This window comes from Patagioenas fasciata, chromosome 2 (genome assembly GCF_037038585.1).
Source record: "Patagioenas fasciata isolate bPatFas1 chromosome 2, bPatFas1.hap1, whole genome shotgun sequence".
NCBI classification, from domain to species: domain Eukaryota; kingdom Metazoa; phylum Chordata; class Aves; order Columbiformes; family Columbidae; genus Patagioenas; species Patagioenas fasciata.
The window spans coordinates 18,147,552-18,173,979 of NC_092521.1; the positions used below are offsets into that span (position 1 = coordinate 18,147,552).

At 32.7% G+C, this 26,428-nt stretch overlaps 1 protein-coding gene across 5 annotated transcripts in view; it reads left to right on the forward strand.

Annotated features, from left to right (window-relative positions):
- Positions 1–26,428, forward strand: part of CSMD3 (CUB and Sushi multiple domains 3) — a 637,009-nt gene that overhangs the window by 239,561 nt on the left and 371,020 nt on the right. For 3 of the 5 annotated variants that reach the window (XM_065830155.2, XM_071803847.1, XM_071803850.1), the window contains exons 7-8: positions 9,803–10,111; positions 22,087–22,164. The exons of 1 other annotated variant lie outside the window; for it this stretch is intronic. In XM_065830155.2, the coding sequence (XP_065686227.1) occupies positions 9,803–10,111; positions 22,087–22,164 (387 nt within the window). The remainder of the gene's footprint in view (positions 1–9,802; positions 10,112–22,086; positions 22,165–26,428) is intronic. One more of the 5 variants, XM_071803848.1, reaches the window with a different exon arrangement.

A 26,428-nucleotide genomic window follows, 5' to 3' on the forward strand; every position in this document is an offset into this window, starting at 1 on the left:
TCTTCCAAAAACCCATCACCACATTCCAGCCATGTGAGCTATCCCACCACACCTCAGTTACTCCAGTGTTGTCACCATTTTGTGATGACAAGTGGAGCTGTATTTTCTCCTGCTTCTGTCCCATGCTGACTGCAGGTGTGTATGTAAACTTGAAGTAGGGGTCTCTTCACCCTATGTTATCATTCTTGAAGTATCTCTTATTCCTGTAAATCTTTCATTTCCATTCTACTAATTTTCAACACTATGTCACTTAAATGTGGCTCATTATCTCCCTCTCCATCATTCTTAGTATAAAGGTCTCATCAGCAAGTTGTCCAGAGTGCTGGCAAAGATACTCTTTCTACAATTTGTCAGAGGCACCTTTACTACTTCAACTAACAGCAGACTATAGCCACTCTGTTTAGGCACAAGTCTATTTTAACAACACAGGATTTGTACCATGCTTTCTAAGGTAGCATAAAAAAATTATCTCTAAGTGGCTGGGGTTTCAGACCTGTAGTCAGATAGTCTTCCTGCTTCACTTAAAGGGAATTCAAAGATCTTAGCTTGTGTTGCTTCTTTGTAACTCTCTTTGCATAGCAAGCACTGTAAAATCATCTTAATTTGCAAATAAAATGCCGGGATCTGGTCATCATTACTATTGTCAGTAATACCAGCAAGCTCTTATGTTCTAAGGTATCTAAGGTAGATAACAGCACTACATAGTCCTCAGGTCTGTACTTAGAGTGCTTAAAAAAAGCACTAATTAGTGCTTTTAAAAATAAATATTAGGAAAAGAGTAGAGGACAAAACAGAAAACATGCTGTCATATAGATTGACATGCACCTTGATTTTTGTTTCTCTAGCCTGTCTGCATTTCAGAAGAATATAGGAAAATTAAAGAAACTTCAGAGGATGATAGTAAAGATCATCAAACACATGGACTAGTTTCTGATTTCAAAGTGATGCACTAGTGCAGGACCCTGCAGCTTAAAAAACAGAGCTGTGCGAGGAGGGGAGATACACAGATTTGAAAGTCATAAATTGCAGGGATAGTACTGGAAAGTTATGATGTCTGTTTTGGATGTCAAAACTGAGGTGCATACCAAAGAAGTGACTTTCCCAAATTCACCCAGAAAGTGATCAGTGGAATAGGGTGTTTTGAGCCTCAGTCCAGGGCAGCTGAAAACTAGATGACACTAACCCTTCTGCTTTTCACAAAGCTGCCGAAGTGCTTTGGTAAGGCTGGTTTAGGTTATAGTGCTGCCTAGGTGCACTATGATGTGCACAAATGCCTGTGAAGAGAATCCTTGATTTGAAAGACATGTATCCAAAATAAACAAAGATGACACAAAGACAAAAGGGAACAAATGTATTGATTTCTGAAAGTAAAGCAAGCTGCTGCTTCTTCTTTTCTCCTTCACTTGTCACTGCTTTCCCTTCTCACTTAATAGTAAACTTGGGGTTAAAGATAATACCTTTGAATTCCTAATATATAGAGAGAGAGTATAGACAAAACAAACAGAGAAATAGCATATGTAGCTTTATAACTGGAAATATAAGAAGAAATTATTTCTTTTCAGTTGTATTCAGCCTGGTCTTGAGTAGGTTGTCTTTTAACGAGAAAGATATAAAAGCCACATGTTTAAATCATAATTTCCCCTGAAAGGTTCTAAAATTCACATGTGCTAAACAAATTAATGATAAAAAATATATAATTATAGTCTCGAAGAAAATTTCAGTTTTAACACATTGACCTTCTGTGGTTTTGCTTCTGGTTTTTTTTGTGTGTGTTTTTGTTTTGCTTTTGTTTTAAGCCATTTGAGCACACTGTTTTGACACTTAAAGCAACCAAGTCAGTAGTACTTAAGCTAAGAATCACTCAGCTACCCAGTGACCATAATGAGAATTTATTAATATTAACCAAGTTGGAAGAAATTAATCCTTTTACCTCTTGTGGAAGCTATCACAATGTCATTTTTGAGGCTTTAATTGACATGTAACTATCCCATGTCCCATGGTCCTTGTACAGGGATGTCTCTTTTTGTACTTTTTTTTTTTTTTAATTATTTCCTAGGGAACAAATTTACTTCATACTTACTGGAAATTCTCAATCACTGCTGTCCAGTAACGTTTTCTTGCATGTGAAAGAAGTTACTTTGGACCTCTTTAGAACCTTTCAGAAACTCTTACCTCTACAAAGAGCATCATGGCACCCTTTAATTTATGTAAAGTAAATATCTAGCAGTGATAGTAAAACTGTTGACAGCTTTGACAAGCAAATTCTAAGTAGAAATAACGAGAAACTAATGAGAGACACAAAGCACACGGCATGCTCTAAGCATCCAATATAGCTTCAGTTTAAAGAATAAGTATTTCAACATTTTTCAAGACCCATTGAGAAGTTTCTTTCATAGTTAAATTTCTCAGAAGATGATTTGCAATAGAATTTTTGTCCCCCAAAACAACCCAACAAAACTTTTGACCAGTCAGAACTGCTCATATAATTCCAGGAAAGGCATGTTTAATACAAATTAAGTTTACATAAATAATTCTCACATCACAGCACTATATGAGTTAGTTTGTATAGGAGAACATAGAAAACTTGTTTTAGAGATGCTTTTTGTAATTTTTGCTGGTATTTATTCCAGTAATATTGAAGCGATAGCTATTTCAACTTGCAACCCACTAAGGAACTCACATTCTAAGAATGTCTTAAGCTAAATACTTACACATTAAAAAAAAAAAAAAAATTAAATGTAATCTTAAGAGAATACTGCAAAGAATGTTACATCCCTGTGTAGAAAAATGTAAAATCTTGTGCGAGTAAAAACACAGATAAACTGTTCTTTTTCATATTTAGGTTTTTATTTTTCCTCAGGAATACTAAGAATGGAATATTGCTAATTTAAAAGGTATAAAAATAAATTAATAGAAATCTATAAAAATATAAAAAGAAAAAACAAAGTCATCTTAGTGACAATCATAACATCCCAAATAAAATTCTATGCCTCATAAGCCCATGAATTATTCCATAATCTATTGATGTGAAATTGTAATTACTGGGAAATCCCAGAATATGTTGTGATACATTAAGATCAATACCTGAGGTAGAGAGCTTACACTACTTTCCACATTTCAGTTGCTGATTCTATGGGTTGTTATTTGTGCTTTTTTTTCAAGTAGCCTACTCTAATATTAATCCTGATTTCTGGCTTTTGTTCCTTTTGTTGCCTGAAATTTGAATTCTAGTTCTGCTTACCATTACCACAGTACCTCTTTTGTTGTCTTCATGTTCTAATAAGATGAATATACCTTCTAATGTAGTTAGCTCTTTTTTTTTTTTTTTTAATAGAGGTGAAGACATTGCTGAAAGTAGCCTCCTACAAAACAAGAAACCAGAAACCCATGCTTTCTGGCAAAAATTCATATCTAAAGTTAGTCAGATTGTAATGCATTTATGACAGTATAATGTTAGACACAGAATCTTGTTATGGCTGAAGGAAAGCAATTAATATGGAGTTAACAAATTATTGTTATTCCAGTTGAAGTTTCAACAGTATGGTAGTTTAAATTATGTAATAATTTGAACCCTATTTGAACCCTATTTTTTCAGTCATACATTTCTTGATATCCACAGTTATATTTCCTTTCTGAATAGCTGTGAACTGAAAATCGATTTGGTCAGAAGAAAGTTTTCATCAGCCATTTATACTGATTTTATATTCTGAAATGTATACCTCAACAATAATAACTATTTATAAAAGTTAAGAACTGCCTTCCTACTCTCCACTATTTTTCTCTTGCCTCATTTTCACTCTTTTCACTGTGCCCCTGGGGTGGAGATTATAAGGAACTGATAGCATCTGAGGGTCTGTGTTGGGATTAGTGTGATATTGGTGGTGATGAGAGAATGGGGAGCATCCTCTGTGGTCTGGGAGTTTAATTGTTTCTTGATACAAGCTGTTTCTTTCTCATTGTTCTTTACAAAAATCTGAAAGTTGTACATTAGCCTTCCTCAGCCTCAGAAAGTATAAAGGGCTGTTACTTGTTATGCAGTGACAACATGGCTTTAGCAGAACTTGACTGTAGGTAGTATTCTAAGAGCATAACATTCCCAAAATATGAACCTATCAGGAAATACTCACTTGACACCTACAAAACTGTCAAAACCAGTGAAAATGCCTGAGACCAAGGTAAACCTGCATGGGTTCAACAAAAATCCTGTGGCCTTGTTTAATAAAGACAAAATTATATTTACAAGGATACAGTCTTCTGATTTTCTGTATCATTCTCTGTTAATTTTGCTGGACACAAGTAGAATAAACAATGCAGAAGATGTGCTTAACTGTTAAGATTTGTATTCTTTCCTATGCAGTGAACATATACAAACAGATATTAAAGTAAACTTGCAGGATACCATTTCTGCAAGTTTCTCTTTGCCATTTGCCTAGTAAATGAGCAGACTTTCTAAGAATTTCACAGTATTTCTAACAAGTATTAATGTGTTTAAAAGAAAGAAAGAAAAAAAACTCTTAAAATTATCTTCCTGTGAAGAAGATTATTACATTGAATAATTTTTTTGAGTCTTTAATTACTTTATCAGTTTGATAAAATTAAGATACATAGATTTACTGTTTTCAGTATCTTATAAAATTGCAGGTGATTTTAAGTTCACTGACAGAAACATCTGGAAGATCATGGAGACATACATTAATATTTGCTGATGCATGACAAATGTCTTTATCTCCTGCATCCCTGAAAATTTCTGGTCGATGCTTAATTGTTTCTACCAGATTTTTCTGGCACACATCTTACTGCAGCAGTTGATTTACATTTCAAATTAATATAAAAGATGGAGAGGAAGAGAAGAATTAACAATAGAGAGATCAAAAGAAAAGAGGAAAAAAAAAAGTGAGTAAAAAAAAAATCATAAGAAAATGCAGGAATGCAAATAAATGTCTTCTGGTACTAAAAGAAATGAAAGTTAAATTCTGAATCAATTCACATAAATTGCGGACAAAAAAGGAAGCAAAAAGAACATATATTAAACTTCTGTCCAGACAGGTTTTAGAGTCTTTGCTATTTGGAAAAATCCAGGGATCATTGCCTATTTGCACTGAAGTCTAGAATCTTGCTTTGAACCCTATTTTTTCAGTCATACATTTCTTGATATCCACAGTTATATTTCCTTTCTGAATAGCTGTGAACTGAAAATCGATTTGGTCAGAAGAAAGTTTTCATCAGCCATTTATACTGATTTTATATTCTGAAATGTATACCTGCATTGTGGATTCCTTTTTTTTTCTATAACTTGTAAATCATTACGATTAAAACTGTAATCTGAACTTAGAGCAGGTAAAAAGACAAGACATTTATAAAGAATAATAAAGAGATTTGTGAAAATAATAAAGCTGTTATAACATCTGAATACATGTTAATAGTCAAATAAGCTGCTGTATACAATATAGTGTTATATATACTAACTTGAAAATTCCTTTAACAGATACAGAATACATTCTTCTAATTAAGTTCATAACTTTATTGGAAAGTCTTACAGGCAGCAGATATTATGTAACACAGAAAAGCCTCAACTATAATCTTAAATCATGTGTTAATGCATGTTGATTAATCACCAGTAGTTTACCTTGTGGAAGCTTGTGGAACAGGAAGGGAAAAACAAGTCTGGTTTAATAAGAGACAACAGCCATAGCTGAAATCTACCTCTTAATCTGGAATTAAACACAATACATTAACATGACACAGAGCTCAAGCTTCTAAAATAAGCATAAGACTCAGGTTGTCCTGTCTGAAATGAAGTGATTTTGGTTACGAAAACAACTTATTTCTCAAGTGTATAGAGATTCAAATTAAGATCTATAACAAGAACTGGTTTTGTCTGGTTTTGCTTTCCAACACATATGTACTGCTGTGACTACTTTTTTGCAGACCTACAGTTTCTAAGAGGTAAATTTTAATATAGTGTGGGCACATTCCTTACAATTCACATGAATACATTTTAAATAACTGTACTGATTGGAGAGGGAAGATACAGTATTCCAGCATTCCCCATTTTAAACACAAACTCTCCCAAGTCATAATCTTCTGAAAGGGAAAAAAAAAAAAAAAATCAATAAAATAATTTTCACTGTATTAGATACTATTTTCTACCTTAATTTTTTGTTTGTTTTTGTTTTTGTTTTGTTTTGGTTTTTTTGGCTGGTGAATGCTTTTTGCAGAGTGGGCATCTGCCTGGGGTATTTTATTCCCTTAGGGATTACTTGTAAAAAGTTAGTCCATTATAATAATTTAAATGAGATTTACCACTATGAGTTTATCTGGGGTACATTTTCTTTGCTGTCATGTTTACAACAAGAACCCTATCTATACTTGTATCATATTGCATGTGCAAAGTGAGTGCATCTAGCACAGATTCATAGTCTATTTTTGGAGCTTTGTCTCAGGCAAATGTCAAAGGCTCTTGCCTCTTTCATTTACTAAAAATGATCCTGGAATCAGGAGCAACCTCCACTCCTATATAAATAGAAAGGCTTATGGGTCTTCCATATGTTTGCATTATGCGAAGTTTTAGCAGTTACAACACTTTTGAGTAGTGATTCATTCAGACTAGTTTTCTGAACTGAATTGCTCTGTAGATCATCAGCTTGATTTCCATCCACTTCTACATAGTTGTGAATTTTTAGGTGCAAATATCTCTTCACATCTTTTGTCATCTAAGCAATCTAATTTGACACATGCAAGGTCCTCAGTTTTACTGATTTTAATCTATTATCCATCCACAGGGACTCACTTAGAGAAATAGCTGTCCAGGTCAGTAGGTCTCAGACTGCTTTAGTCTGAGCTGGTCATGTTCCTTTTGTGAGCTCATGCCCTGAGCAACAATTACTGTTTTTTTGCCTCCACATTCTTATTGCTACTTCCCATGGTGCAGCCTGGCAGTTCGTCAAACCTCAAATTATCCCAGTTGCTGATTGTGAATTCAAAGTGATGATTTACCTCTGGATTGAATTCAGCTGACAGAAAGTGTTGGTTAAAATTTCATCCAAAAAGCAGAAATCAGTCTTCCTGTCTTCCTTCTTGTACCATTTTTCATTTCCAATTTTGTTTTGTTTTGTTTTGTTTTGTTTTGTTTTCTAACCAGAATATTAAAGGAAAATAATATCTGTGGTGTGCTTTTTCTTGATCATATAGGATATTACAATTTTTAAATATAGTCTCTTTGACAAACTGAAATGTCAGTTTTGGCTGCAGATGACTGAAGAGGAGAGTATGTTAAATCACCCATGCAACATAGGTATTTCAATTGGTCTAAACCTGTTTTCATAGAATCCTAAGACATCAAAGTTGATGCTTTTAGAGACTACAAATTGTATTTAGACAAACACGAATGCATCTATTTTATGCAGTAGCTGATACTTACCAGATTGTTCATACATAACTTTAATTTTGTCTTGGAATCTTCCGTGTAAATCATACCACACTTCATCTCTTAACAATCTTCTGCCTGAGATCTTTTTTGTAGTTTAAGTGGATGTGAAAGCCAAATAAGTTATGTGTTTTGCTTGAAAGATGTCTCTGTATCAAAGTAGTACAGTATTTTCATTGTATAAGCTTTGAAGTTTTAAGTAAGCATAATTTCTCTTGTTTTTTTCTGTTGAGATGAACTTTCTCTTCACTTGTTTTCATTTGAAGGGCTTTGCATCTTTAAAGCACTAGGACACAACATGCCATTGGAATGTGATTCTGTATATAATTTTGCTTTGAGCTGAATAATGGGAGCAGGCGACTGTTCTTAAATATTTGCTTGCATGATAAAGGTGTGTTTGCATAGATTTTGCTTTAATAGTAGTGGTTATATGACATGCAATAAATGTCCTTGCAAGAATTATTGGAATAATGACATATAATATTTTTTATTTGTTTTAATCAACATCATACTGTTCCAAATTATCACTTGACCATGCATTTGTTTTTTCTGTGTTTTAATCTTGATACCTGTCTATCAAAATTTATTGCATCCTGAATCATAACAATTCTAGTCTCTGATACTATTCATTGTTGTGACAATTTTTTCTTTTATTCTGAAATAAAGAATAAAACATGTCTAGGTCTAATTTTAGTTACTTGTAATGCTGGTATCATAGGACAGTGAGTAGTTTTTGTTGAGTCTCTGACATATAAACCTGGAGTCTTACCTGACACTTTTAAGGTTGTTTACCTTTACAGGAAGAACCACCAGCATATGATTTAGAAGTGCTGTACTGCAGAACAATTATTAAGACATTAAATGTAAGATAGCTAAAAAAAAAATGTGTACCCAGCAGCTCTACAAGTTCTCTGTATTGTGCTAAAGTATTCTGTTATGGTAGTATTTTTTAATAGTATAGCAAAGTAAAACATTTTCAGCCTAAAATTTCTGCAGTAAACAAAGAAGACTTTATTAGCAAGACTACTTTTGACATTAGGACCTGTTCCCTTTATTTATACAGTACATTTGATAAATCTGTCAAGAGTTTTTATATTCTTTGTGCATGAAAGGTGCTACATAGTGCTCAGTTCCTCTGGCAGTCTTATTTCCATTTTCTAGTGTACAGGTTCTTCTAAGAGTGCAAGAACTCTGGTTTGTTTCCATCCTGTCATCACCCACTACACTTAAAGGTCATATCTCAAAAGTTTGTGTGAGGTGACAGCTCAGAAATAAAAAGAGAACTGTCTCTATTATTGTCTCAATGACTGTTCAAGAGCCCCTTGATCATTATTATGGAATAAAAAAGCCATGGTTTAAAGATACTAGTATAATATAATACAGTTCATGCTACATCAACTTGGTTTATGCTAATTATTATGAATATTTTTATACATTGCCCAGTCATTTATTCTTTCAAGATGGAGTTGCTACTGTGTTAGAAGTTTTAAATGCTCACAGGTGAGAGACTTGACCTTTTGGCCATTTGTAGCCTAATCTGGGCAATGGGGAAGGTTAATAAAACATTAAAGATTCCCTCATCAGTTATATATTTTAGCTACTAGACATGTTAGATGTGTTATCTTCATATTTTCACAAGCAGTGGATGCACATTTTTTTAACTCATTGAACATTTTGTGGATGGGTTTTTTGAGTTATATAATCTGGCATATTACAGGAATAAAAAAGCAAAAAAAGAATTACAGATTCTGTCTTTATCCAATATCTAATGTAGATAATTATGGTTAGATGTGTTTGTTAAATGTGTACCTTTTACTATCCATCTACCCTTGGCCTTGTATCAAGTCTAAATGAGCTTTTAAAGCCATGCCAATCTCTGATGAAAAGAACTAAATGTATGAATGGATTGGGTAGCCTTATTAGCAGTTGGAGTACAGAAGCTTTGCCTGTTACCTAGGTTACTACATAATGCTGCTGTATCACTCCTCGATAGGGTGATTATCACTTATCTACATGTGGGGTCTCTTTTAATGATATAGCTGCATGTTTTTCTCTAGCCATGCTGATTTCAGGACTGAATTTTCAGGGGTGGAAATTAGGTGCTGTCACTCTAATTGGTACAAAAGTTTATACTATACATATTTAAGTACATTTAAAAACGAAGCGTGTAATATCACTATAATTACAAAATGTTCACTAGCATTAAAAAAATGTCTCAATTACTTCAAATTTTTAAATAAAGCATATTGACTTTCCTCTTTTCATGTCACTTTTCTTTACTATGTTAAATAGAGGGAAATTTAATCTGTTAGGTTGATCAGGAAAACATAATTCTAAAGAAACTGTTAGCATCCAGTGCTACTATGTGTCCCACAGGTTCTTCCACTTTGATCAAAACCGCCTCCACTGGTGAGTTAGAGGAGCGTATTGCGGCCACTACTGGTTCTATTACTGTTGCTAGCACATCAGCTGATGTTGCTGTATCCAGTGCAGTGATCACCCATAGACAACCTCCTGAAGAGCAACAAATGCAAGCTATGAATATAAGAAAATCAATTCTGGAATCGGCCACTTCCAAGGAAGCACTCTCCCTTCATCAAGCAAACTTACAAAGCACAAGAAGACGACCAAGAAATGCTGAGCAGATAGAAAGAACTAAAGAACTTGCAGTTGTTACTCATAGAGGTATTGGATATTATTTTACTTGTGCCCATGTAGTTACAGAAAAATATTTTGTATAAATTAAAAGTGAAAGGTCAGTTATCCATTCAGGAAAAATAATTGAATCAAATGGGAAAGGTATTAAACCTGTTTAAAACTGAGTTCTAGTGGCGCAGCCAGATAGAAGCATGAAATGAATAATCATATTGTCATAGTAATCTAAATTAATTTGGTGTGTATTATAAAAAGACAAAAGGGAAAGATAAGGAATTTTCTTTTGATGCCACTTTATAGATTAATATTGTTTTTTCACTATCAAACCTACTGTAAGATCTGATCAAGGTTTTGACAATTGAGATTAAAATATTAATCTATTCATATGTGCTGAGGCATAATCAACTGTAGTATTAAAAATTTGCCTTATAAAGAGCTGCCTTGTTCTAAATTGATGGGTGATGCAGCTGTAACCATTTTGCTTCAGCAAAATTTTGGCTTTTAAAGATGTCTTTACATTTTAATTTTATCTAACATGATATCAATGAATGAAGGAAAGTTTAGAACACACGGGAATTCAGTTGCAAGTACTAAAGCAGTAAAGCTAAACATTTGAGATGTTCCTGTATTCAGAAGATTTAATCCACATGCTAAAGTACTTAGAATGAACATCATTTGTAGTATAAAGAAAGCATTATTTATTGTGTTAAAAGGTAAATGCCAGTGTCTAAAAGATGTGGCAGAGAAACAGCAATGCTGGAATGTCTTAATTTAACCAGCACAGACATTTAGAAACAAATTGCATGTGGTATGTTTTTACATGTACACAAGTTCAAGTAAGAAGCAGCTTAATTTTGCAGGTTAATTTTGTTGAATATGTTTTATTATATATTTTTAATTTTTATTTTGTGTTAATCCATTGTTTCATATTAATCTATTGTGCATGAAAAAGAGATAAATACAAATATATTAAGAAGGAACATCTTTTATAGAACAAACAATTCACAGAAGTGTCATTATATGGCTGATATTTTCTAAAGACAACTTCAGATTGGAATCTATTTTTCTGCTGGATCAGATAGTGTCCTTGTGTACGTTATTGTAGCTTCATTTACTAACACGTATTATGCATTCACTTCAGAACACATTTTCAGCTATGAGGGATTATCTGAGGGCCTGTAATCTCTTCTAATTTAAAGATGTGAGAGTGTACTAATTTGGAAGTTACATTTGACAGTAATTGTGATGTACATACAGTTTCTTCCATCCCTTATTTGTGATGATTACATTACAATGTCTTCTCCACTCTTTTCTCACTGTCATTTTCTTTGACCTATCTTTTATATAAGATATAGGTAAGGCACATACTTCTGAATTGTTTTGTTATATTAAAATGATAAACCTGTCATTATATTAAAAAAGAAAAATACAAAGACCAAGACACTGCTAAAATAATGTTATGTTACTTATTTGTCACATATTAAAGTAGTATTACACATACTAAAAGGCATCACAGCCCACATGCAGATGAAATCAGTCTTGTATAGACCTTACCAGAGAAGACAGCTCATATCTAGTTCTCTGTGCAGTTTGTTCCCTCATGCTACATTTAAACTCCTGATTTTGCTAGCATTCTTTATACAAAATCCATTAAATATATTTTACTTTACCATACTTGCAGAATATTATATGTATGTATGCTACTAGAGTGGGTGTTTGTATACTGAACAAAAAATTTCCATTTTGCTTTGGCAAACATCGGTATTTGACAGTAATTTGTAATAGCCTTGAAAACATATCAAGTTGACCCTTCTTAAAAAAACTGTAATTGTCTTCCCTAAAATATTCCTCATTACAAAGGCACGGACATATTCTGAAGGAATGCTTGTGAATATAAGACTATTGTTACTTAACTTGAAGAAATGTCCATTATGGGGAGATATTCCACAGGTGTTTCTATGGAGTTTTCTGCAGGTTTCTATTGAAGTCTTTTCCCTTCTCTTTGCCAATGAAATATGCACAAAAGTATGAAGACTACTTGTCTTGCCTTGCATATAAAATTACTATGGAACTATAAGAGATACTTAAGAAGTTTATGAAAATTCCTTTTTTGTAATTCTTTCTCTACTTTATAGACATTAAAAGTTAGGTTTTAATCTGGAAATATAATTTTTCCTGTGTTCTTGATTATAATTTCAGAATTATCCTCCCAAAGCTATGCAAATTAAGTAATACTCAAAAAGATAAAAGCACAAAATAATTTATTAGAACTTACTATATCATGTATGTGTATATTTAAAATGGCCAAAGTGTACCATGTAGTCTTCACTGTAGGTTTTTTTGAGAATGCTGCTAGTGAGATCAGACTAGTGTTGGTTTATGTTACATTAGTATTAATGAAAAATGATAACTATTGGATAAGAGTCAGTTGGCTTCCATAGGATTGTTCTGCGAATAAGATCTCTCAGAATGAGTAAACAATAACAATACTGTTTTGTTTCCTAAATTTATATTTTTTTAAACTGTATGTGTGAAAGAGATGTATAGAGAGAGCTGGAAGTCTCTATTCATCTACAATTATAGTTCTAGGTAGAAATTAGTTTACCACACTTACTGTCTGGACTTCAATAACAACTATAGGTTGTGTCAAAAGCTGGCTACAGAATTTCTTTAAGCTTTTTAGTTGGAAATCACAGAAGAAGAGTTTGTGTTCTGACTATTTAAATGAGGAAAATGAAACCCTAGATGCATTTGGTGCACTACTTTCACTAGAAGCAGGGAAGTACAAGTACCATTTAATAAGGCAACAGTGAGATCTCATGAGGAATATTGTACATGATTATAGTTCAGGCGAATAAAAGAACTATAATGGTGTTACATTGTTCTGATCACCCCACCTTACAAAAGAAATGTAAGACAGGATGAAAGGATAAATATTTCAGTAAGTGAACGCCAGTATGTGTAGAACTTAAATAAGGACAAATGAGTAGAAAATATAGAGATAGATGCATTAGGCAGAAGAGTGAGAAAAGTTATTGTTATTTGAGCCTTATATTGATAAAGCCTTCCGATAGAAGGACAGAATAGATGAAAAAAGCTTACTTTCAAGATGCAGCTTGATTAGCAAATGAAAAATATATTTAGATATGATAGCCGGAAGAGAAACATAGTGTCTTTTGGGTCCTGAGTTACAATGAAGTAAATCATTAAAACTTAGGAAAGTGAGTCTCTTCCTCCAGTAGAGAGAAAATTAAAAAAAAAAAAAAGCTAAGAAGTCCCCAACCACTTTCATTCAGTTACATCTAGGAGCTTCAAATGCTAAGCATTCAGTAGAAATTCATGTGGATACTACAACCACAGTTTCTAGTATGTTCTATTTTCTTCTGATGTTAAAACAGGAAGGAAATAAAAAGTGGGGTTTTTCCCTTGTTTATTTTCTGTTGAAATATTTAAGTACTGTTAGTTTGATCATAACTACATTAGTAGAGGATAATCTAATATGTTTATTCAACTTAATTTTCTTGTAGTTCCTGCCGTTCTTACGTGTTCTTTATTATATTTTACATGTTTACTTCTGTAATGGATATTTGGTTTTTGACATGTTGTGTCTTTGTTTTCCCTCAGTAGTTCAGGTTTTCTTATTTTAACCACACTATGCCGATATAAATCAAGTACCTTGTAGTTAGAATATAAAAGATAACTTCTCATTAGTGTAATTATACTTTAGTTTAAAAACATATATGTTAACCATAATTGCTTTATTTTAAATAATTTTTTTTCCAAATTAGAGAATTTGAGATACTTATGAAGTAGAATATATTAGAAAAACTGTAATTTTAATCAATACCAATATATAGAATAATATATATACATCTATAACCTGTATTTAAAAACAGTTTTATCAATGCATTTTTCTGAATAATTTTAAATAGTGCTTCTCATTATTCCACAGTGAGGACCATGAGCCAGCACTGTGCCCTTGTGTCCAGGAAGGCCAATGGCATCCTGGGGTGTATTAGAAGGGGGGTGGTTAGTAGGTCAAGAGAGGTTCTCCTTCCCCTCTACTCTGCCCTGGTGAGACCACATTTGGAATATTGTGTCCAGTTCTGGGCCCCTCTGTTCAAGAAAGACAGGGAACTGCTGGAGAGAGTCCAGTGCAGGACAACAAAGATGATTAAGGGAGTGGAGCATCTCCCTTATGAGGAAAGGCTGAGGGAGCTGGGTCTTTGGCTTGGAGAAGAGGAGACTGAGGGTGATCTCATTAATGTTTACAGATATATAAAGGGTGGAGCCAGGCTCTTCTCGGTGACAACCAATGATAGGACAAGGGGTAATGGGTACAAATTGGAACACAGGAGGTTCCATTTAAATTTGAGAAGAAACTTCTTCTCAGTGAGGGTGACAGAACACTGGAACAGGCTGTCCAGGGAGGTTGTGGAGTCTCCTACTCTGGACACGTTCAAGACTTGCCTGGACGCCTTCCTGTGTAACCTCATCTAGGTGTTCCTGTTCCAGCAGAGGGATTGAACTAGATGATCTTTCGAGGTGCCTTCCAATCCCTAACATTCTGTGATTCTGTGATTCTGTGACTTTATTGTACAAAGTCGTTCTTCATATTAATTGGTACTTAACTAAGGAAGTAAGATATTTTCATAAATTTTAGTGAAAATACTGTAAAGTGGAAGGGTTCCACACATCATTTTGTTGACAAATAACATAGCACAATAAAACTTCCATTTCTGCTCCATGCTAATCATGCTTTTCAGTAAAGAGAAGAGGAGGGTTGTTGTTTTCCATTTAGTGGCTCATCAGTGTATTTTTAGCTGAGATAAGAACCCAGTGAGAAATTTTCAAATGCGTATTAAATTATACAGTTCTCTGAAAACTGTCATAGGTTTTCATCTATGGATAACAAATGAACCTGAAAAGCTGCACAATTAAAACGGTAATGCATCTTATTGAAATAAAATCAAACTACATTAAATTTTAATATAAATGGGAAATGCACACATTAGGTTAAAATAATATGCATATGGCATGTTTCATTAAAGTATACAATTATGTTCATTGAACTATCAGAGCTTTTCGTTTTATGGAGAGACTTTTACATTCATCCTCATTTGCATTGTATTCCATTCTGAATAAAACTGTTTGACTGTGGGGTAACACTAAAATAGAGCCTCTTGTCAGTAAAACTAAGATACCTGAAAGGAAATAAAAAGTCTAATTTTGTCTATTTAATAGATCAGAATGAACAGTAACTTTGTTTAAGCATTTCTACCTTTAGCAAGGAGTCAAAAAGTAATTTTCACTGTTTTAGTAATCCTATTTATTGTGCAGCACCACATCATGTTTAAAACATTGTAGGGTCAATAAACAAATATTTATTAAGTATTGTACTAGTGCAGTATGTTAATGCACTAATTAGTAATACGGCGCAGTAATTCAGTACAATCTGCTTTGACCAGGGCACGTAGGATTGAAAGGGGGGAATGATAAAATGAGTAATTAAGATGAGCTCATTTAAAAAAGCAAAAAATGGAATAGTAGGAAAACTGGATGGTTCACCACTTTATAGTGTGATTGTTCACCTTCTGAATGGTTCTTCAAATTCAAGAAATCATTAACCTACATAGTTGATGCTGTATTACAAAAATTTATGAAAATTCATGTCCTCTAGTGCCAACTTTCAAGGTTCAGAAAGGCTCTAAAAGATAGTGCTACATCAGTGTGTCAGTTTACAGTGAAGTTTATTTGGGTAACAGCTATTTTTGTAGATTTTTAATGTAAACTTCTGCAGCCTAAAGTGTCATAACTTAAAAACGAAATAAGTTGCTGTATCTTCCCTTCCCCTTTCACCAGTACCCTCACAGGACCTCCCATAACTTGTGCAATCTCTTGAATTGGTGATCCTAAGATACCTGGATATCTAGCACTTGTGTTGCCAGAGCTTGGAGATTTTGGATAACTAGTTGTGTCATATCCATATTGAACATGAAGGGTACAAAAAAAAAAAAATCAACTGACCAGTATGTTTAGCATATTCAGGCTGCACATGTGCATCAGCTTCTTGAGAAAATGCAATTAATTAGACCTATGCCCAAGATGAGCCAGAAGTGTCGTGCATTATTTTTTTGGCATATCTGCACATAAGCACCAAATATTAGAAGTTCAGGGTATATCAGATATGGGTTTCAATCATTAGAAACAGCAGCTGCTGCAAATAGTCTATCACCTTCAGCTATTGAAGTTCTTGAACAATCACTGAATTACTGGTTCTGCACCATTCAGAATCAGTTCTGAACTGTATTCCAAACAAACATCTTGTCTCTTCAGAAGGCAGTTAATGAGTTAATTACTCATTATTTCTAGGATAACATAAATCCAGACAACATCCTTATTGCAGAAGATCATGTCATTCTGAATCTACAAGTGGTTTTAATGTCAGCTTGTGTTCCCTAATATCTGGACCCAATACAAAGTAAAAAAATGGTATTGATTTCTGTTTTCTAAAAAGTAGTAGTGTGATGGGAAAAATTTGAGAATGTGAATTCAAAGGAAAGTTTAATTTTCTCTCTTAGTCTTGTAATAAAAAGAAAAAAATATTAAAAAAAGCCTCTTGAGACAATATAGTCTCAAAGACTTTTACCTCAGACCTTCTTTTAGCAGATATTTTTGTTTCAGAAACTATCACACAAAATCCTTTGCAGTTGGCTTTCAATATATGTCAAATATGAGAAGCATAAAAATACAGAGATTGTGAGGAAGCACAAAATCTTGCCTTTATTTCTGGAGATAACATGTTATATGGGCACCTATGTATGTGCAATACAAGCATTAGGTACAGTCATATAAGCAATCTACTGCCTTTTTTCATATAATATCATATAATATTATATTTCTGCAGATGTCATTTAAGAAGGGATGTGTGTGCAATCTTGAAATAATGGCTTTGATATTATGTTTTTTTATTATCTCCCTTAGCTGAGTAGTAGTGATTATAATGTAAGGAAAGTTCTGAAGAAGGGAGGGGCTGTTTCAGTGTTTGAATTGCTTTGAGCTATATCCAAGAGAATAAGTATATAACGTTAGAATAGGCTGAAGTTTCTGTGGTTAATACTCTGTATAGTTACTTGTAGTAATGCAAACTGAGTGCCTGTTTTGCATAGAACGCTCATGTTTTGGTCGTCACCATTTTAAATGCACTTTATACTTGGCTTAAAAGTTCACAAAACATAGACAAGACAAGCTGGACAATTTCATTACATAAATGCTGCTCCATAACCGAAATAAATAAATGAATTTGTAGGTTTTCAGTGTTTTAAATAGATATCCATCACATGACTGTATACCCCAATACTTCCACACTGTAGAAACAAGTTTCCTGCCTGAAAATCTATGCTTCCTGTAGCAATCAGTATGTACTTTTTGAATGAAACTAGAACTGTGTCAATTGAACAATCTTTTCTTCAGCCAAAATTAATTTATAGTGCCTGAGAGCTTGTATTCAAGGTTACTTTGGAAATTATACCTCTAAGTGTTTCTTTTATAATATACATGCTTAAAATATATGCACATGTGTTCTTGTTTACCTGAGGTCTTTTTTTAACACAGTACTTAGCCTGAGGAGTAAAATGCAGTCATTGTCTACATTAGTCCTTTCTCACAAATGTTTGTGTGTAGTCTGTATGCATATGAGTATGCATATGTACACAGAATCACACAACATTTTAATCAAAAATAATTAAGACGATATTTTAATTTTGTCTATATGTCTCAAACTTTGCCTGTAAGGGTTTGAAAATTGCTTATCTTACATGGTCAAAAACTTCAACAAAATTATTCTGAACATGTTTCAGTTTACATATGAATTTACTACATGAGAAATGTACATGAGTCTGTTCTGTCTGTTGGCTGAATATTAGCCCACATGTCTATCATGCAAAACTCCTTACCTCCACTTCTTTCATAACCAGGACTGTTCATATCCTTCCCTCCTCCATAGAGTGTTGAGTTCCTTCTTTCATATTTGCAGAAAACAATGGGCCATCTAACTCTAGAAAAAGTTACACAGATAATAATTTATTACTCTATATTAAAACCATTTGAATAAGAAAAAAAACATGAGCGGTGTTGAGCATAAACTCCAAGGTGGATGTCTAGATAGTTTTCAGGTTTTCAAGGTTTTTGACATAATCTCTGAGTCAGTGTCACACAGTTCTGATGCTACTGTTTACATTTCATCAGAAAATCATATGTATTTAAAATAGTATTAAAGAAAATTTTAAGCCTCTCTTTGCATTATAGCACTGCTCAAGTGATTATGTCACACAGGTATTTTTAAATTTTTATTATCTTTAAAATAGATTTTTATAGTCTTTCCAATTACATAATTATTGACATGAAAGTGATACTGAAGATTTATTCTGTTGTAAGTGTAATTAGATTTGGTCTCTGAACAGTTTGATTTCCATGATCCAACTTTTCAGTTTTATTTTCGGATTTATTCTGAAAGAGGTTGAAGGACAGGGCATAAAAGAAGCTTTGGGTTCACATCTGTTTTAATTTATGTAATATTATTCCCCAAAGCGTTGGAGAATCCTATTGCTACCTTCTATCTACACCAGTATGCCTTCTCAGGGGTATCCTACTTTTTGGACTAATCTATTTCACTTGCTCTTGGGTGTTCAGAAATGTGAAAACATACTAGTATGACCATATTTAGCTGTTTGTAGCATTATCACATCTGAACTATTTATCTGGACAGAAATGGGCATATCAAAGTTTAAACTCATCTTGTGAGAAAGTAGGTATCTAAGGCCAGATTAATTGAGTCCCTAATGTATCTGTTTCTCTTTGTGGAATAACTTGGATGTGTACAACTACACTGTTTGCTGATGTGAATCTATCCTCTGAGACTTCTGAAAAGTGAAAAACACTTTCAGAAGTTACTGTGTGCTAAATCTGGTTTTGAACAGTCATAATTTTCTCACTGGTTTCCACATTGGCATGGGCAAAATAATGCCTAGTTTACCGAGTATTTAAACATATATTTATTGCGTTTCGGGTATGGGATTTCTTGGTGGTGGTAGGGTTGTTTCTATGTATGTACATGTAGGTGAAGCATGACGCATAGTTTAGTGGCAGCATGTTAGGACCAAATACATTTCTGTAACTATTTGACAGTGCATTCAGAAAGTACTGTTCAATAAATTAACATACAAAACCCAGTTAAAAGTAAAATTCTTCTCTTGTAAAGATGCTTCAGAGATCTTGAGTTGCTTGCTTTGGTGATACTATTTAATAGCCTTGGTAAAGTGATGCAAATAGTTATAAAAATCTCTGTTTTAAATGTGTTCACCAAGACACTCTTGTAACTATTTCCAGTTTGACCTTAGATTTTGTGAACTCTACTTCTTGTGTACATAAACTATGCATGTGCCATTCAAGTGTTTGAGGATGAGAAGAAACAAACAAAAAACCCCAGATAATTCTCTAATGTGTTGTTACACTGATTTCTGAAAATAAAGGACAAACATCTCCCTAATGTGAGTATTTAAGCCCATCCCAGCACCTGAGATCATGTATTCAAGCCCACTCCCATTTTACTTAGGTGTTGGAAAAATAGTTAGGCCTATATTCTGATTCATGAGAAGTCATTTAATACTGGTGCTCAGAGAGGGTCAAAAAAAGCTTGCAGCTGTACTCCTACATTCAGATTTATATATAAATAGCATCTTAAAAATCTCACACAATGATGAGAGAGCATTACTGTTATTCGAGTATGACTCTGCCATGTGAAGGTCCATGACTTCCACTGAGGATAGAATTGCTTCTGGACTTCAGATATCTTGTGAGGTGGGGAGGGCTTCTGGTATCAAAGTTCCAAAGATATATTAAAAATATAGTATTTTGTGGCAAAATATATGTTGTGTTCCTGTAAGTAATATACTTCCCAGAACCATTAGCAATGTTTATAGATTGCAATATGATGATACACAAGGAAAGTTACATTTTGCCTATTGAGTTAAAAGTTTCTGTGTATTTAGAAGAAAGTATGATCTCTTCAATCAGAAGTGTAAAAATATTTATCATCACATCCTGTATCTCTCCTATGAATTGTCTTTCTTAATAGTATGTTATGTTCTCCTGAATCTTGTTCTGCTCTTCTGTGTTGTAATGATTATTTTTATTTATAAAAACAGCATCAATAGTATTTTGCTACTTTGGTATTTATGTCTCATGTGAGAGTTTCTTTGACAATTCATTGATTTTGTGTAAGAACTTAACAGATACTGAATAATTCTTTGATGATATACTGTCTGTCTTTCCAGGTTTACTTCTCTTTAATCTCTCATGTTTCATCAGCAGTATTTTCTTGTAGCCAACATAAACCATCTTCCATATAGCTTTTAATCTATTAAGTCTCTTGAGTATAATGTACCTAAAATTAACCTGTACTTAAAATTTAAAAATGTTTAGAAGGTCCATTTTTATGTATGGTTCATTGCTCACTGTTAGAGTGTATTTCAGAAGAGAGGCACTTAGTTTAATGACTGTGCTGTTCTTGCTTTATTCTCTCTTACCTTTTGATATCTGTAAAATTTTGGGTTTAGTCTTTTTTTATTAGTTGTTCCATTTCAAAAAATATGTTGAAGCCACATGGTTTGCCTAGATTAACTGTCTTTATCATAAAGCCAGCCCAAAATAAGGTATTTTGCAGAAATAGTTCAACTGTAGGTTTAGGGGTGAGGTGGGAGCCAACTACCTTCTATATCATACTTTGCAAATAACAATTTTCAAGCTAGAAAGAGGACCAGCTCCAGAACCAACACCAGAACAGTGGACTGAATTTTTTTTAATTGTTATTTTTAATCCAAATCTCTGTAGATAAAATAGGAAAATAGCTTGGTATGTTTAATTTAATAATGAAGCGGTTTTCTTCTATGATGAAATTTTACCGTTTTGTCACAGATTTTCAGCATTTTGTCACAAAATTTCAGTATTTCCTGAAAAAATATTTACTATTCTGTACTAAAGCTAGGAACATAGCTAAGGTGGATTTTGAAAACAACTAGTGGAGAAGTAATCTGGGTGCTTATAGATCTTGAGAATACATGCCAGTGTGTTACTTTTAAAAGGACTATTTTTCTACTAAAGCTTTATAATATTTTAGCTGTTACCTACGTTTTGTCTTTTTCTCAAACATAATACTGACTTTTAAATGAATTTTTAAAACCTGAAGTAACAGGCAAAATATGCAAGCTTTCCTATTGCTGATTAAATATTTTCAGAATATATGTGGATTAAGATATGTCTTGTATTGCCTGGATGCTTATGGAATACAGATCTGAGCATGTATATTGGATTTCAGTGTGCTTTCAGTAGAATGCTGTGGACAACTCTTTTTTCCTTTTAAATTCTGTCACTGAAAATAATAATTGAATTAAAATTCCACTAAATATCAGGTGTTTTAAAAAGTCATATTAATTTTTTTAAAAGGTTGCTGACTTTTCAGTTCACAGATATGATAGTATTCTGTACTTTTTTTCTTTTTTCTTTTTTTTTAATACAGGGTGGGGAATAATCACAACTGTTTCTTCACACAGCAGAAACACCATATAGGATTGAACAGTTCAACTATCTTAGATCAACATATCTATAAATCTTTCCATATTTCAGGTTCCATAAATGTGTGACAATATTTTACACAACTATATAATTTGTGGAAATAACAAATTTGGCCTTTTTTTTTTTTTTAATTTGCTTATGAGGAAGAACAATTAAATTAAAAATCCTACTTGTTTCCTTTGTCAGATGTACAAATTGGTCTTAATATTTTGTTTTGTAAATTATTGTATTTTCCATCAGAGGTACACAATATGAGCTTGTTAGGTAGTCAATACTCTACTTTGTATGTATTTCCATGATAAAATTTGTCAAATGAAATTAACTATTTTAGACTGTATTGCCTGATACGTGTTTTTGTTTGTTTTTTTAACTAGTGAAAAAGGCCATAGATTTTAAATCTAGAGGATTTAAATTGTTTCCAGGGAAAGACAACAGCAACAAGTTTTCTATCTGTGAGTGTACTCCTTTTTTGTTATTTTTTTCTAGTGCAAGAGTGAATTTTGTGCTGTCTGTGTTGTTTGTGTGTTTTCAAAATTGTTTACATATTTCTTATAATATAACTGACTTAAATCAGTTTCTCCAGTCTGCATGGTGAATTTATGAATATGGTTCTGCTCTAAAGACAGGTTTTCTATAAGTTTGGCATTGTAGAATGACATAGTAGTTCATCAGTAATTTCACATTAAATTTGAAGTATTTACAATGAAATAGATGTCAACTGAAACCTAGCTGTGAACAGGAGATGTTATTTTAATTGAAAATTAGTACTAGCAACAAAAGACTATACAAACCAAAACCTATTCGCATGTTCAAATGTGCATCCATGTACTTTTTTAAGCAACACATGGGATGACTTTCTGATTTCTTTTTTTTTCTTCATTACCTTTGACATTTCGAACTGATTAACAAACTGTAGTTTTAAGAACTCTGGATATATTTAGTACCTTCAATTTTAATTACAGAAAATAGAAATTGAAAGTGCTCGGCATCTTACAAGTCCAAGTCCTGATTAACTCATAAGTACAAGTCAGGCAACTTTCTAACATGAATTAAACAAGTATGACTCTAAATACATTTAAAAGGCTGTCTTTTTAAATGAATGTGCCATTTTTATAGAGTTCCTTTTCAGACTAGAACCATATTTTAAATATTTAGAAGTAATTGGTTAAAATAAAGGTGGACTAAATGCTTAGCCTATGCCTTCTTATACTGCATTTCATTATTCTTCACAGGAGTCGAAAGACTTGATTTGAAATCTCCTTAGATTGGGCAAATTTGCACTAATTTTTTGTTTAAAGTGTCAGTGATGGATTCAGTTTCCAGAATTTAGTAAGGCATATTGGTGTAACTTTTAATGTATTTTTCAGTTTTCAGTTTTAAACTGTCAATATACTAGACTTTTTTTTTTTAAGAAAAAGGGATCTTTAAGCAGTATGACACTTTAAAGTTTACCAAGTCAGAAAAATAAAGCAAAACACACTTCTGTTTTTATAATGTAGCATATTGCCATATTCAACTTTTCTGTAAACTGCATTACCTAAATAGTTCCATAAGGGATTTCTGGTTTATTTGAAATCTTCACATCAAGATATTTAAAAACAAGTACCTTTTTAGTGCATATGGGGTGACTGGAAAGTAGAATCATTTATATAACAAAAAATAATAGTAAGATAATTACAGTAGTGTTTATAAGGTACATCACTGAGGTCTCTGTCTGATGGTCTTTGTCTGACAATATCACAGTGACCAATAAAATAGATTGTTTCTCATAAGTCTATTTTGCACAAGTTGTTATGTATTCCACTATATAAACATTAATAGGAATTGCATATTTATAATGAAGTACAAGACACTTGTGATGTTTAAAGGTGATTGTTAGTGATGAAATGTATTATATATATTTTTTAAGTCTTTATATAATTTCATATGTTATGATATTCTATGTGAAGCTGAAGACTTCCATAACTTGTTTCATTGGTGATGCAGAGTAGACTACCTATACGAATTGGTAACAAATGAAGGTGAAAACCTTGATGTTTTGTACCTTTAGTGATCATAATCTCATCATAAATGGATAACTAAGATTTTATATTGTAATCTAGCATTTGCTTAGTTAGTCACTTTGGTAGCTGAGGCATATGAAGAGCTGGTATTTCATGAAAAGCCTATGTATTTAGCTGTTGACTTTATCTAAAATTTTTTACCTCAGCCACATCTGTACTTGCATTACAATGACAGGTAGGACCCTTTAAAAAAAGGATGACTATCATTCAACTGTTACTTGAAAGAAGTTGAAATAAGAAAAGTGAATAACTGTTTTACATTATGTCTTGTATTAGCAAAGTCTTTAGAAATTATAATCTCTATGTCTTTTGCCTATTTTACTTTTTTGGATGCACCAGGTATACAACATTAAATGCTAATGCGTAGGTAACCTGCACATTGTAAAGCCAGAATGGTAATATTTGATAGGATTATATACTTTGAAACATTAACTTCATTTTGCAACTGTTGAGATTAACAAAAGAAATCGTTGTGGGACTTAATTCTACCTCAATTAGAATTCTGAAGTTTCTTGCACCCGGTTTCATAACCAGATCATGAATGAATGCTTTCCCTAGAGGAGCCTTTAATTTACTACAGGAAACTGTTTCATTGTTTATTGTCATATGGATATCTGAGTATAAACCAAAAAAATATAGACAAATAGGCAGGTATCTAGAGAACTACATAGACATGTATTTCATTAGACTCAAAAATCAAGCATCATGTCTGGAAAAGGAATGTCAATACAAAAAAAATAAAATGTGCATTTACTTTTTGCTAAGTACTTAACAGAAATCAGAATGGATTTAAGTCTGTTCTTAAATGCATTTCTGATTTGGGATCAAATCAGAAATCAGTTTAATGACTTCTGCTTATAACTCTTCTGAATTTTTACTGTTATACATGTCTTAATTTAATTTTCTCACTGTAATTATTTCATTGTTTTTCTTTAACATAAGCCTTCATATTTTTATTTATTAATATAAATAAATCTGCAATATATGATTTAAAAATCCTTTTCATATAGTATTTTTATAACTGAATTTTATAAAGAAGATGTGAAAAAAAAAAGGTTCTTCAAGCTACCATTTTTGGTAGAAGTTGGTAGAAGTTGAAGTATATAATAGTTCTTGTGTTTTGAAACCCAGTAGAATATTCTTTTTTATATGAATATTCACTCCATTAAGTGTGTACGGGGAAATAAAACGTACAAAAATAACATAATTGTTTGAAATATTAAAACATGAATTACAATAGATATAATAGCTCTGTTTAAATAATATTCCTTTTTTTAATAAAAAACTTTCTTCTGTGTGCATAGGTATACGTCATAGCTCCAAAATGTCACCATTTTATTTTAATTTCTTTGATATTATTATCACGCACTGTGAATAAGTTCCTAGCTATAATTTTAACTTTGTTGTCAGAAAAATTAGACTGCCACAACACTCAGGTGTCTTTTTCCCTATTTGTTCTCAAGTATACTTTCTTTCCCTATCTGCATTGCTCAGTGAATCCTAACTGTCTACTCAAAGCTTTAAGATCTTTTCTATATATACAGGCTACTTATGATGATTCTGAATTTCTCATGTCTTGATATAGGCTTTGGAACTATAGAAAAGCACTCAGATATTTCAAAGAGAGAGTTCTAATTGCTCATCCAACCAGTTCCTGCTAGATGGCTTTGTGAAATCCTCTTTGTGGGATTGCAATTGTCAGAGATATGTATATTGCAACAGTAACAGGAATTTTGGTTTCTATAGCTAATGCTCTCATCACACCTACAGGTATGGGGAGAGGAAAACATGGAAAACTGTTAATATGGATGGGTTCCAAGGAAGAGCCCTCCTGGCTCAAAAGTCTCCTGACAATAGAGATGCAGATGAAAAGACAATGCCTTTGTTTGCTATTAGAACAACCTTGGACATGGTACAGCTTTTTCGAGACAGAGGGAAAATACTGTTGTTCCGGTTGACAAGGGCTGAGCTTGATAGGTTTTTTTGAGCAGTGTGCTAAGTTGAGACATTTTCCTTTTAACACTCTGCAACGTTTTCATGTGGCCTTTGGCTTCCTAAGGGGTACCGAACAAATTCTTCCCTTTCTGCGTGTGTAAGAAGACAAATTTCAAGGAAGTGAAAACCACCAAGTATTCTGAATGTTATTATCCTTCATTAAAAGCTGAAATTTAATCAACACCCTTTAGAAGTATAGTTAGAAACTACATTTTTTGTATTCAGATACAATCAATTTACAACATAAAGTGATTAACCTAATTATATGCAAACTTTTTATTTAAAGGAAAGTTAAGATCTAATACTGCAAATCCATTGGCCTAGTTCCTCAGAAATAAAGATGAATAACAGTGAAAATCTCTTTCTGCTTAGTATCAACATGTGTTTTTGAAAAACATATTATTCTATCAGGCCATTAATTTATTGAGTAATAGCAAACAAATTTCCTTCACTATTTTTTTTTTTTTTTGGGAACTGCTACCTTCTTATTCAATGAGCTTCATAAATTAAATACAAAAATAATAAAATTATTTTGGCCTAAAATTATTTTTGTAAGATATACTTTTAAAAACTGTAAAAATTACATGGAAGTATGTAACGCATTGGAAAAAAAAATAGTGAAGAGAAAGTTGAATAGACTGATGGCTGGATTGCTACA